Source organism: Populus euphratica, unplaced genomic scaffold (assembly GCF_000495115.2).
Source record: "Populus euphratica unplaced genomic scaffold, PopEup_1.0 scaffold29.1, whole genome shotgun sequence".
NCBI classification, from domain to species: Eukaryota; Viridiplantae; Streptophyta; class Magnoliopsida; order Malpighiales; family Salicaceae; genus Populus; species Populus euphratica.
In genome coordinates this window covers 904,935-917,018 of record NW_011499888.1, presented here as the reverse complement: position 1 = coordinate 917,018, position 12,084 = coordinate 904,935, and the positions used below count along the sequence as shown (strand labels likewise).

At 35.7% G+C, this 12,084-nt stretch overlaps 3 protein-coding genes across 6 annotated transcripts; all 3 read right to left on the bottom strand.

The window, feature by feature from the left end:
• Positions 1 to 330: 330 nt before the first annotated feature.
• Positions 331 to 2,267, bottom strand: LOC105130723 (uncharacterized). 4 transcript variants are annotated; one of them, XM_011033365.1, is made up of 2 exons: positions 2,033 to 2,267; positions 331 to 1,513 (listed from the first exon to the last, which is right to left on the bottom strand). In XM_011033365.1, the coding sequence occupies exons 1-2, from the start codon at positions 2,128 to 2,130 to the stop codon at positions 676 to 678; spliced, it is 936 nt and encodes a 311-aa protein (XP_011031667.1). In that variant the 5' UTR covers positions 2,131 to 2,267; the 3' UTR covers positions 331 to 675. The 4 variants fall into 4 exon arrangements, with proteins under 4 accessions (XP_011031667.1, XP_011031668.1, XP_011031669.1 ...); XM_011033366.1 differs by having other exon boundaries at positions 331 to 1,510; positions 2,033 to 2,265; XM_011033367.1 differs by having other exon boundaries at positions 331 to 1,541; positions 2,033 to 2,121.
• A 699-nt stretch (positions 2,268 to 2,966) lies between these two features.
• On the bottom strand, positions 2,967 to 6,203 carry LOC105130722 (uncharacterized). Its single transcript, XM_011033364.1, has 8 exons — positions 5,946 to 6,203; positions 5,791 to 5,867; positions 5,601 to 5,642; positions 5,207 to 5,248; positions 4,451 to 4,534; positions 4,028 to 4,115; positions 3,568 to 3,665; positions 2,967 to 3,478 (listed from the first exon to the last, which is right to left on the bottom strand). Exons 1-8 carry the CDS (start codon positions 6,121 to 6,123, stop codon positions 3,431 to 3,433), a joined length of 657 nt encoding a protein of 218 aa, XP_011031666.1. The 5' UTR covers positions 6,124 to 6,203; the 3' UTR covers positions 2,967 to 3,430.
• A 671-nt stretch (positions 6,204 to 6,874) lies between these two features.
• On the bottom strand, positions 6,875 to 10,854 carry LOC105130721 (serine carboxypeptidase-like). The gene is made up of 9 exons (XM_011033363.1): positions 10,474 to 10,854; positions 9,859 to 10,027; positions 9,014 to 9,133; positions 8,580 to 8,723; positions 8,346 to 8,496; positions 8,084 to 8,172; positions 7,580 to 7,838; positions 7,365 to 7,498; positions 6,875 to 7,252 (listed from the first exon to the last, which is right to left on the bottom strand). The coding sequence occupies exons 1-9, from the start codon at positions 10,818 to 10,820 to the stop codon at positions 7,124 to 7,126; spliced, it is 1,542 nt and encodes a 513-aa protein (XP_011031665.1). The 5' UTR covers positions 10,821 to 10,854; the 3' UTR covers positions 6,875 to 7,123.
• Between the last annotated feature and the right edge of the window lie 1,230 nt (positions 10,855 to 12,084).

Here is a 12,084-nt window from a genome sequence, read left to right as displayed (position 1 = left end):
AGTATTGATCGAAGCGCATTACACAACCGGGAACCTGTCAAGATCCCCACCCCGGCCCCACAACCCCCCCAACCCCGGGTGACAAGCAGCTCCAGTTTTGCACGAAATGTTTGCGAACTAAGGATTCAAGGTATCTTGCCTAACACTACTGAAGAGACAAATCTGGACAACAAAGGTGAACGGCAACATCTCAAGGGTGTTTGCAGATGTGCCAGGCTTAAGCAATAACCATGATCGTATTCGTAATAAATGGGAGCTGGAGTTTTCCTGCGGGATAAGTTCCAAAAAATACCGTACAATTTTGGAAATGTTTAGCTTGTACCAGGAGTGTTGCTGGAAGCAAGCATATACGCATAAATCCTGCTTCACAAATATGATTTTGCTTTTGGGCGTACCAGGGAAAAAAAGCATCGCCAAAGAGTTTAACTGCGCGATCATACAGAAGATCTCTCTAGTTACATTTAATTACATGAGAAAACAGAAAAAAGTTAATAAAAGAAACCTGAGACGCTAAAGCTATGTGAAACCAACCAAAACGAGACAAGTATTTTGATGAACCGTGTAATATAACATATAAGCTCACTAGGCACAAACAACAGGTATACAAGCAAAACGTTTTTTGAGAAGCAATGGCATTGGAAATGTTCGATGAAGAAGAAGGAAAAGCCACCTGCATCATTTGCTCCATTGCACTTTATCTTGGCTGTCACCAGTCCTTCCCAACCACTCCTCTAGCTTGGCTTCCTTATCAGCCTGGAAGTCATCGTGGTTTTCTGTTACCAACAATATATTACGAGGTGGTGAATTTACACCAACCCGATCCTTTTCTTTATCTAAATCTTGCTCGTCAGCAGTTAGACTGGACAAGGGCAGTTCATCAAGTTCTGCATCAGGCAAAGATGAACTAGAGATACCGACCAATTGTGATGGATTGGGATAAGACAACGGTTTTTCTGCCTGTTTTGTGGTTGATTCTTTTGAATCCCGTGGTGGCCACTTGAAATTGCTTGCCCTTTCTTTGGCAGATTTAAATGCAGTTGAAAAGTAATTGCTCGTTCTTTTGCCATCCTTCCTGGCATCATCTCCATTACGACCCCAAGTGCCTGGTCCCCGTGAGCTGGTTCTTCCCATCTGAAAACCTGAAACTGGGCTATTAATTAATCCTCTTCTTGGTTGTTTAGCTGACATTGTTGCTAAAGATTTCCTGATGTCTCTAATCATCTCATCAGCAACAGGGAAACCACATTCTTTCATTGACTTCACCACGGTGATAGAATCCTCCAAGTCTTCAGTGTGCAAATTTGTTTCACGTGACTTCTCCACAACATTGTTCTTGAGCCTAATGACATTCGGAACTGCATTCCGAGTATGCTGCTGAACATAGAAAAGCCCTACCGAGGGTTCGTTCGCTATATACTTGATCATCTCGGCCAAGCTTTCAGTTATCTCCGCAAAGCCATCAACCATGGAGAAGCCATGCATCTTGTCAAAGCCCAGTGGCAGTTCATTACTGCTTTTGTCACAAATTACAAACGCAACTGCTACTCAATGTGGATAAACAAAGAATTCAAATGAAAAGGGTATACTAGTACAACAATATCAAAAAGTTCTCTGACACATTCTTTGACCATTGAAGATTATTTCTTCAGTTGATTTCCACTTTCTCTGCTCAAAGTTAAGAACTTCCTCGTCACGTTTAATGATTATTTCACCAGTGTTCATGTTTTCTCTGCATTGAATAGCATATTACAGCTCATTCTTCATTGAGAAATTAAACATTCCATGATTTTCCCACTAAACAGCTTCCAGTAAAACATTTTATCAACAACGCACAACACAACACGAAAATTGAAATTAAACCAAATATCAGACATTTAAATCCAATCCCACGTGAGAAAATCACAAGAAACAAACCCCAGTTCTCAAAACATCGAATTATATCAAATACATACGGTTCGGTAAATACAATCTTTGAGTAGATAAAAAGAATTATACCCAGTGAAAAAGGGGGGGGAAAGCGAAAATCACTTACAGGAAGACCCAGGAGTGGAAAATAATAACAATCTTCAGGTTCTTGTTTCGTGAAGTTAAATCTTTCCAACTTTTATTGTAGATTCGGCGATGGACCATAACAGATTGAAACTTTGCTTGATGCTAGACAATATTTTAGCTTTGGGGGTTTGATAATATAAGGCGTCGGTAGGAGTGGAACCAAAAATTGTCAATCTATTTATCTGTTTCTGACACGGTTGACGACATAAGCCATGAAAAGACAAAAAAATTTTGTTTCTGAGTTTGTTGATGGATAAGATTTTTTTTTTTTTTTGTTTTTAACAAAAAAATAAAAATGGGGGCATACTTTTACACGGTAAATTAAACTATTTTATTTATGAAAATAAATTAATTAAAGTATATAATGTTCTGTTGCTCCTCTCCCTTTTCTTTTCACTGTTTACGTTTCGAGGTAAATTATTAAACTCATTACTCTCTACTTAATAGAACGAAAATAAGGCCATTTTTCTTATATTTTAGGTTTTAGGTTAATTAGTGTCTTCTTTTAAAATAAAATATGTTGATTTTTAAATTAATTTAATAAATATTTAATATTATGATGTATGTTATTTTTAAAAGAATTTTTCAATTAAAAATATATTCATACAATTTTTATTTTTTTGTTTTTGATATTTGTGCTATGCTTTTGTATGGTATAATCACATCTTTCATCCAAATTTAATCAATAGTATTCACGCTGTAAAGGCTTTGGAATTTGTTTTTGGCATGTGATTTGAGATTTATTTGGAATTCTCGCTCTTCTGTTAGAGATTATGACCACCTTTAGGTTGGAGACAGATCCTTCTTTACATCTTTGGCCGTAGCTTTTCTGAAGGAGCTGCCTCGGCTGCAGCCAGAATTTTAAACAGGTGATCTTGCTAAAGCACAAAGATGCAGCAGATACAAGGATTCACTACAGTGAAATCTGTGTTTGTAACACGTTCGGTAGAAAGAACAGTACATATACTTCTGTTGCATAAACTGTCAGACTTCGCACTGGTGTCCATTTTCTAATTGTTTCATAGACTCTCAGATTTTTCACTCATCTCTTTTGTTGCTTGCTATTCTGATATTAAAAAACGAGAGCTCTGTACAATTGCTACTAAGAATGCCTATCTACATGCTTTTGGAAGTAGGAAATATTAACCTGAGTGGTAAAATTGAAAACTCGACTTAGCTATTTATTCTGTTTCTCCCTTTCTTTCTGGTTAACAACAATGGAGGTTCAATATATGCTATTATTCTGACAAAAGAAGAAAAAAAGAACTTCCTCGACTGATGAGGAGAAAACGTGACTTCTTGTCCCCAGAAATCACAATCAATGAGAACTTTATTGTCTGAAAACCCCATGAACGACAGTAGAAATAATCTCGAGTCTTCAGGTAGAGTCTGATTTTGCCTCTGTTGAACCAGGTTGATTTGCAGCCTGCGCAGGAAATTAAATTTTATCATTGGTGAGAACTTAGATGGAGATGCTTGCTCGGGAGTTTATCAAAGCTAGCAAGATCAGCTCACCAGCATTTCATGGTCCCCCATAATTTCTTCTATTAATTCCTCGAGTGGTTTGTCAGAACTGTTTGGAACAAGAGCTGCAAACACAGCGGGTTCTAGTCCTGTATATAGCCAAAAGAGCAGGTTTATGCCTGTTGCATAATGCATACTGCTGCTACGTGCAAGAATAATGATACGCCCATGCACCGCCCTCATCCATGAAGGGGAAGATGGAGATCTCTTCTGGCTAATTGGGGCTAATTGGGTTGAATCATTTGCTATATTATTTTCCATTAGAAAAAAAAGGATGGAGTACTAAATCCTGTCCAGTCAATTCGATACCATGCACTTAACAAATTTTTTTAATGGCAACGATTACTAAAACCTTGTGACATGACTATGATTTGAAGTTAGAATTAAATTACTGTCAAACTAATAATTGCATTAAACTAATTTTACTTTATCAAGAAAAACAATGGAATACCTGTTTCTGGAAAAGCATCAATGAACATCATCATCTCCTCCCCACTAAGGCCAGACAAGAAGCAGATCCGTGGCAGTGACTTTGCAATCTGCAGAACAGGATACAATAAATTCAGGCAACTTCTAAAACAGTACACAAAGTTTGACAGTATTAACAGATGACGTCCTTCCTGCATGATTTGGCAGAGAAATACAGCCAAATTAATTGATTTTCTTTATTCATCAACTCGTCTTGCTATCTTTCTTTTTGCAAACTCATGATATTGATTAATAAGAACATGTTCTTCCACGTTCCAATTGCTGGTCTTTCCACCAAAACTATTCACAAGACCCAAGTATTTAACCATCCCCCGATAGCTAAATGCATCGTAAACAGGCAGGAATAAGAACAGGCTGCTGGAGGCAGCATGTTAAGAAAACCAACCTTCACAGTTTCCAAATTTGTTTGACTTATATTCATTGCTTCCCATAGCGACCGAGGAATCATGTCTTCAGTACAAAAAATAACCTACAATGGAGAACATCAAAATACAAACCAGTTAAATAACACTCGGAAGAGTATCCATATTCTTGGTTACATGTTGAGCATCCATCACAACATCCTTTTTACGTTGTCTCGAGCCTCAAGTCTTGAAAACAAAAACAACTACAACGATAGTGATTAACACCCCCCCCCCCTCTCTCCCCTCGCAAACAAATTTCATGGACTCTGCTTGGTTAGATCACTTATTTCTGTGCCATTATTCTATTCCATGCATTGATGTGATGCTAAAACTCAGTAAGAAAACAAAACCTCATGATGAGCTAACTTTTGGTTAAGATTTCTGTAAAATAAAAATCTTCTTAAATAAAACTCAAGAATTTTGTTCTTTGAATTTAAAGCTTTTTAAAATCATTTATTGTCTTGACCTATTTAATAAATATCCCATAAATATATTATATGATCGAAGGGCCTTTAAATCCCCTTGATTGGAACTGTTTTTACAGGTATTCAAAACACTAAATAATTTAAATCCCCTTGAATATATTGATTAATCATTATCCCAAACACTAAATAACCATTTAGTTATATATCTTGGATTTGCCTCAACACTGAATTCATGATGTTCCAGCTATTTCTTATTATATCCACAATCCAATTAGATGAAGATGAGCCGATAAATAGAGAATTCTATATTACCTTTAAGAATTCACCATCCAACTCTTTCAGAAGCTGCCTTATCTGTTCCAAGAAGATTCAAAGTTGTACAAAGTTAGACATGTTTCCGGGACATACTGCCTTCAACAATTATTTTGATGCCTTCAAGAGAGAGATTAATTTCTAAGGAGTTGTTCTTCCCAGAAATTAGGCAAAGAATTATATTGATCAGACCTAAAGTAGTCCAAATGTTGGAACTTGCAGTAACTATTCTGCTGGCCTAGCCAGTATCCTCTGAACCAACGCATAAGCTAACTATCATATTAATGGTTCGCACTTATCAGGAATGACGACAATAGGTTATAAAAAAATGCCACAAATCAATATTAGTACTGGCAATCTCCATAAAGGTCAGTAGACAGAAAACAAGAGTTACCTTCACTGCTTCCTCTACTTCAAACCCCAATAACAACAAGGCCTGCAAAATAAAAAGAGTTCTTTAGCCTCACTTGAATAGAGGCCGGATATGTTCGTTGGCTTACACATCAAAACATAAAAATCAATTGCATAGTGACAGGAAATGTTCAAATTTGAAGGCAATAGGAAAATAACTAACCAGAACTTACAGGTGGACCATATGCAGAATCCTCCGCGTTTAAGGGAACAAACTTTGAATCTTCATCCATTAACTCACTAGGAATTCCTGCAAGAGATAAGTGCAGGTCTTAACTGAAGCAGTCCTAATTAGTGAACTTGAAAGGGTGCTAGCTGCTAAGCATACCCTCTGCAGATGCTCGTGAGGGGTTCTTGAGCTTCATGTGATGGCCTGCATCTTTTGTTGATAAATAAGAAACTGTTGATATCTTTGAGATTACAAGAGGGTTTGATGAAACTGAAGGAAACAGAAGGGCACGAGAATTTAAAAAACGATTGGTTGAGAATGCAAGAGCAGCAGCCATGAAAGCGAGCACTTCTTTTCCTTATCTTCTGGGAGTTAAACTGTAATCCTTTGTTTTATGTTCTTGATAAAAGTAGTACACGGTTTGGATCTTGTCCCGTGTTGCTGTTACCAGGATCTTCCGTGTATCCAATAATAACTTGCCACATCAAGTTACGATAAGAGGTATGGAGGTGGTTTTTATTTTTTTTTGGGGGGGGCGTTGGGGGGGTTACTGATAGAGATATTTGGACACATCAGGATCAAGTTATAATTTATTTGAATTTTAATCCGTACCAGCGCTTTCACTAGATTTCTCATCAGTTATCCTTGAACGGTAACACTGTCACCATTATAGAAACTAAAATGTTACTGTAATAAATAAATAGATAAAAAATGTTACTACGAAATCGCATTGTTCAAACAAGATAAATCCGTCCCCTAAATTAGCGGGGAAAATATATCCAATGACAAAAACAGAAGTAATATAAAAGAGTTAAATTGTCGATATATCTTCATAAATATAGTTTTTTTTATATGCACTCCAATTTAAAAATTTTATTTTATCAATCCATTTGTATTTTAATGTATTTAATATTAATATTTTTCTTTTTTTTAATAAAAACCTTCGGAAAAAAATAAATCTTCAAATAATTTATTTTATGTTTTTAACTCTTTTAATAGAAATGTACGAGTGAACATTATTCAACAGAAAAATCATTTTGACTCTTCATTTTGACTCTTTTAATAGCATGTTGTTAGATGGCTAAAAGTCCTCAAACACATACGCGCAATGTAAGATTCCAGCACAAATCACAAACTATATAGCAGCTACACAAACAAGCATGCATCCATAGAACACTCCGATTCTAGCAGTCTCTAATCTTCAAAGAATCAAATGCCAAGATACCCGTTGTTTAGGATTCTGTTTGATCCGTGAGAAAATAATATTTACAAGGTTACAGGAAAAACCAAGGAAACCATGTATTGCGGTCACTCTTATTAATGCTTGATAAAGGCAATCAAATCTCAGCAACCAATTGTTGGGGCTCCTCTGTGGCTTCTGACAATGCGCCCCGAGTCCACCTCTTCAGCATCTCTAATGAAGCCTCGGGCTGGTCCATGGGAACCATGTGCCCGGCATCATGGACCTGTTGGCAGAGGCATCGCGCAACAAGATTAGCACTCATCATAAAATGGAAGCTATGGTTTTTGGTAAAGCAAATGGAAGCTATCGTTTTTTAGAGAAAGAGGGAGAGAGACCTTAAGGAATGCGAGAGGCCCGTAACTTTTCAGTATTCCAGCTTCAGAACCACTAACTTCGAAAGGAACTTCAGGAGATGCCACAAACTCCTTCTGACCAGGCCATTCCATGGCATGAACCCATCTTGAATTACCTGCTCATGTGAGATTTACCCTCAGCCTTGGATAAATAAGTAAGTGAAACTTGCTGTACCTTAATCGTTGGTACTACTTACCAAGCCAGTTGCAGATGAGATCATATTCTCCAGCATAGACAAGCAATTTGATTCCATCCTCAAGGAGAGCAGGAATGCCCACTTCAAGATTTCTCATCCAGTCCATTAGCATCGCTTGGTAGACTGTAGGGCTACAGGAAACAAAGTCGATATCCCCAACACCAAGTGCCTCCTTAACAGATTTCTGGACCAGAAATTTCTCCATATTTGAGAAGTCATAGCAGAGGCTCCCCTCGCAATTCTTTCTAATGTCATAATACTGCAGGGATAATATATCAATGCTTGTCAATTTTGGTTGGGTGTTATACATACAATGCATCCAGTATGCAGATTATTTTCACATCTACAAAAGTGCATCTGATATAAATTCCTCAAGGACATATCTTATTGAATGTATAGAAGAATTCCTTCAAGGAGAGATATGATCAATGGGAGCACATTGGAAATTGAAAAAAAAAAAATTTGCACATGAACACTCCAACAGGAGGGTTTATGAGGTCTTACATTTATATTACCAGCAACTGATAAGATGCTGCTGAATATGGTATTGCAAACTAAATAGGAGGCCAAGCAAGAGACTGTACCATCAGTGCCTGAGACAGAAAGCACATGTTCAAGCAAGGAACCAGGAGCTAAAAGTCCAACCCTCATGCATGGAGAAAAATTTGAAAAACAAATTTGATTGATACAAAAATGGGATCTAGAAAAAATCAAGTAGGACAATGATCTCCTAGAGGAATTAGAGTAAATTGAGATAAAACATTACCACAAAGCTTTATTGCCATTTCACACACTGGAACTATCTTGCTGATGCGATCATGCTCAGCTTGTTTAATTATTCCCATATCCAACGCATAATCTGTGTATGCTTTATACTGGATTGCAGGATCAGTGAGCCCATTACCAATGGCGAATCCCTGCTCCAAAATTTTTATTGCAATTAATAAATATAGAAAACAGATCCATCAAAGGTCAGTATTAGACAAAATCATTAATATACCTTGAGGTTTATATGAATTCCTTCTTTAGCTTTGTTTCCTCTGTGGACTCGGGCTGCAAAAGCAGGAATATAGTGGCCAGCATATGATTCTCCAGTTATGTAGAAGTCATTCCTTGCCAATTCAGGATGCTCCTTGAAGAAGGCCTGGTGCCATACAAAGAATGCACTTGAGTCCCTCCCAATATTTTGCTTTAACAAATCTTAATCATTTCTAAACAACAATTCTTAATCATTTCTAAACAACAATTCACCAATCCTTTCAAGTTTCACATAATGTGTTTTTAGTGTCCCAAACTAAGACTAGCATTCAGTAAAGTAAAACTTTAGCAATTACAGTTCTTTCCTAAGAAATTAATATATAAGAAGTTCACGGGGATGCCAGAATATTATGCTCTATTTCATTTCTTATCACAGGGAAATACAGGATAACTAACCTGTAAGAAGTCATATAGATCATTACTAACTCCCTCTTCATTGTGACGGATGTCTCGCCTATCAGTACTATAACTGTATCCAGTCCCAGTAGGTTGGTCAACATATAGAAGGTTTGACACCTGCAAAATCATCATAGCAACATGTTAGTTCTCTTGTCACCAAGCAGGGAAGTTGCAGTTCTTCCCTACCAAATTAATGAAAAGGAATAGAGAAACAAAAGCCAAACTCAATAGCACTAGTAACGATCCTTCATTTTTTCCAGAACACATCTTATTTAATTTGTGCTTCGTATTTCTGCTAACACAATATCACAAACAAACCACCAATGCACTGAGAACCAAGTTAAAGTGAACTCCAGTGCATAAAGTGCAACCGTGTGTCAAAATGAAGAAAATAACTCTAAAGTGCAAGTGTAAGTATTTTGTTGGGAGATATTCACAAAATGCAATCAAGGATCTTCATCAAATAAACAACTGACTACTGACCAAGCAGCTAGCTTAAGAGTTGGAACAAAGAAATCACATAAAAGCCTGCAGGTTCAATGCCGACGGCAGCATGCCCATGATAAGTACAGAACATATCAACATCAGGCTATCAACACCTACTCTAGGTTGATTAAGGGCCAGGATTTGTAAATAATACACAATACGAAACACACTTTTAATAACATTGGGTAAAAAATTGGATATTTGCTCCATTTGGCATAACATTATATGATATTTCACAATTTACATTTGCTACACTATGGAAAACGTTTATTTTTTTATGAAGAAAGAACAATGAAATTACAGTCCAGTATTAATTAAGTACTGCATAAACTGAAGAAGATTTAATGGCATCTTACCTTGTCCCATCCGTACTTATTTCGCACAAGCGACAAGTTATTTGCAATAGTATATGGACCATTTTCATAAAACATAGCCAGTTCACTACTACACCCTGGTCCTCCAGTCAACCAAATGACCACAGGATCCTTCTTGCTGGTCCTTGATTCAAAGAAAAAGTAAAACATCCTACAAAACAATAAGTGCACCAATTAGTAACCACTAATTAGAAACCAACAAACAAACTTCAAAAAAAAAAAATTACTCTTTTAACAACCCATTCAAACTTCAATTCCAAAAATCCAATCTTTTTTAGAAAAGAAAAAAATGATACTTGACATAAAATGAAACCCCAATCAAACATTCATTACAGCATCAATAATTAGAAACCAACAAACTAACTGAAAATTCCACTCTTTCAACTTCCAACAAAATCAAACATTCAACGGCACACACACGACAAATTCTCAAAAAAAATCACCAATCCACTTAATCTCAAACCTCAAAAATCCAATCTTTACCCAAAAATCAAAACTTTGACCAAACCAAAACAAGCAAACAAAAAAGCCAACAAAACCCATCTCCCCAAACTCAACTCTGGACCAAAAAAATCAAGGGTTTTTAAAATCAAATACCTAGCATCATGAGAATTCTCAATCTTGTAATAACCAGCATGATTTCCCAGATCATCAACAGTAAAGCTTTCTTCCTCATCACCAACTACATTAGGAAACCTAAATTTCCTCTCTACAATCCTCTTATTATACCCTGCTTGGTTAATAACACTTGCACCATCATCACCACGGTCGATCACGTTGACTTCTGAGTTTGGAAACAAATTCAGCTCCCTTATCAGCTTCTCTGCTTGCACAGACGGGAAATTTGACTTCCCGAGACTGAGATAAGCATTGTCTGATAAAATCGCGTGAGATATCGCGATAAGTGAGAGGAGAAAGACAGAAATAAAATTAAGGTTCTCCATTTTGGAGGTTCTTGAAGGATGAATGGAAGACAAAGGTGAGAACTTTATATAGAAGAAGAGTACTGTAGATTGTTTTGAAGAGGGACACGTGGCATAACTACCAGTCTTATTTTAGGGGTTAACATCTTAAGGAATGTTGGTTGAGCATGCTTAGGTTGAAGTTATTTTTAGTCCTTGCAGCTCTTTAATTTTCAATTAAAATCTTATGTCGAAAAATGCTTTATGTTTCCCTGTCGTTGCAAGACTCGGTCTATTAATTAAATAAATTTAGTTGTACTTGTAATTGATACACGCGAGATATAAAAAAAATGTTTAGTGATTAAATTCCATCTTTTTTTAAGGGATAATCTTACTATTTTCATTTATAAAATTAAGGGATAATCTTACTATTTTCATTTAATTAATTGTGTGTTTAGTAACATAATACATGGTAGTTTTTAAAAATATTTTTCAATAAAAAAATATGTTAAAAATAATTTCTTTGTATTTTTTTTATTTTTAATATCAATACATTAGAATATCAAAAAACACCTACAGACATCAATTTAATATTTGTTTCAAGTGAAAAATACATTAAAAATAAGTTAAATTACAATAGCAAACACTAGCTTCATTCAATTTTACTTTATTTTCTCAATAAATATATCTTTAGACCAATGGTAATGATGAATAAAATAGTATTATTATTATATATGATGAATCAAGCTACATGTTCATACCAGCAAAATTTGTTAACATCGTAGATAAATTATCTTAGAAGGTAAGAACAAATAGGAAAACAATCTTTTATTGTGTTGTTAGAAATTCGATTATATTTTTGCATAACACAACAAATTGGAGAATCTAGAGTTTGTACAAATTTTATAACTACAGGTATATAAGTGTAATATCTTAATAAATACAAGGACTAAGATGAATTCTCGTCTTGTGTTTTTTATACAAGGGAAGCAAAGGAAACGTGAGGGAGACAGCGTGTCGTTGTTTTTGTTGGTGATGATATGATGTGGTGTCGTTTTTGCTTCGGGCGGGAAGATGAAGGGATTTTTGATTACGCGAGAAGGGGTCCACTGTTAGAAATGTGCACGCAAGTGGATTGTGTGTTTATACAAGGAGCTTTTGTGTGTGTTATCTTATCTGTAAGAAAATTATTTTTGGAAATTTAATAATTAATTTTTTAACAATAGGTATATTTCTGAGATCATTTTTTGGAAATTTTATTTTTTTATCTGTTGAATGTATGGAAATTTAATAATTATTAAAAAAA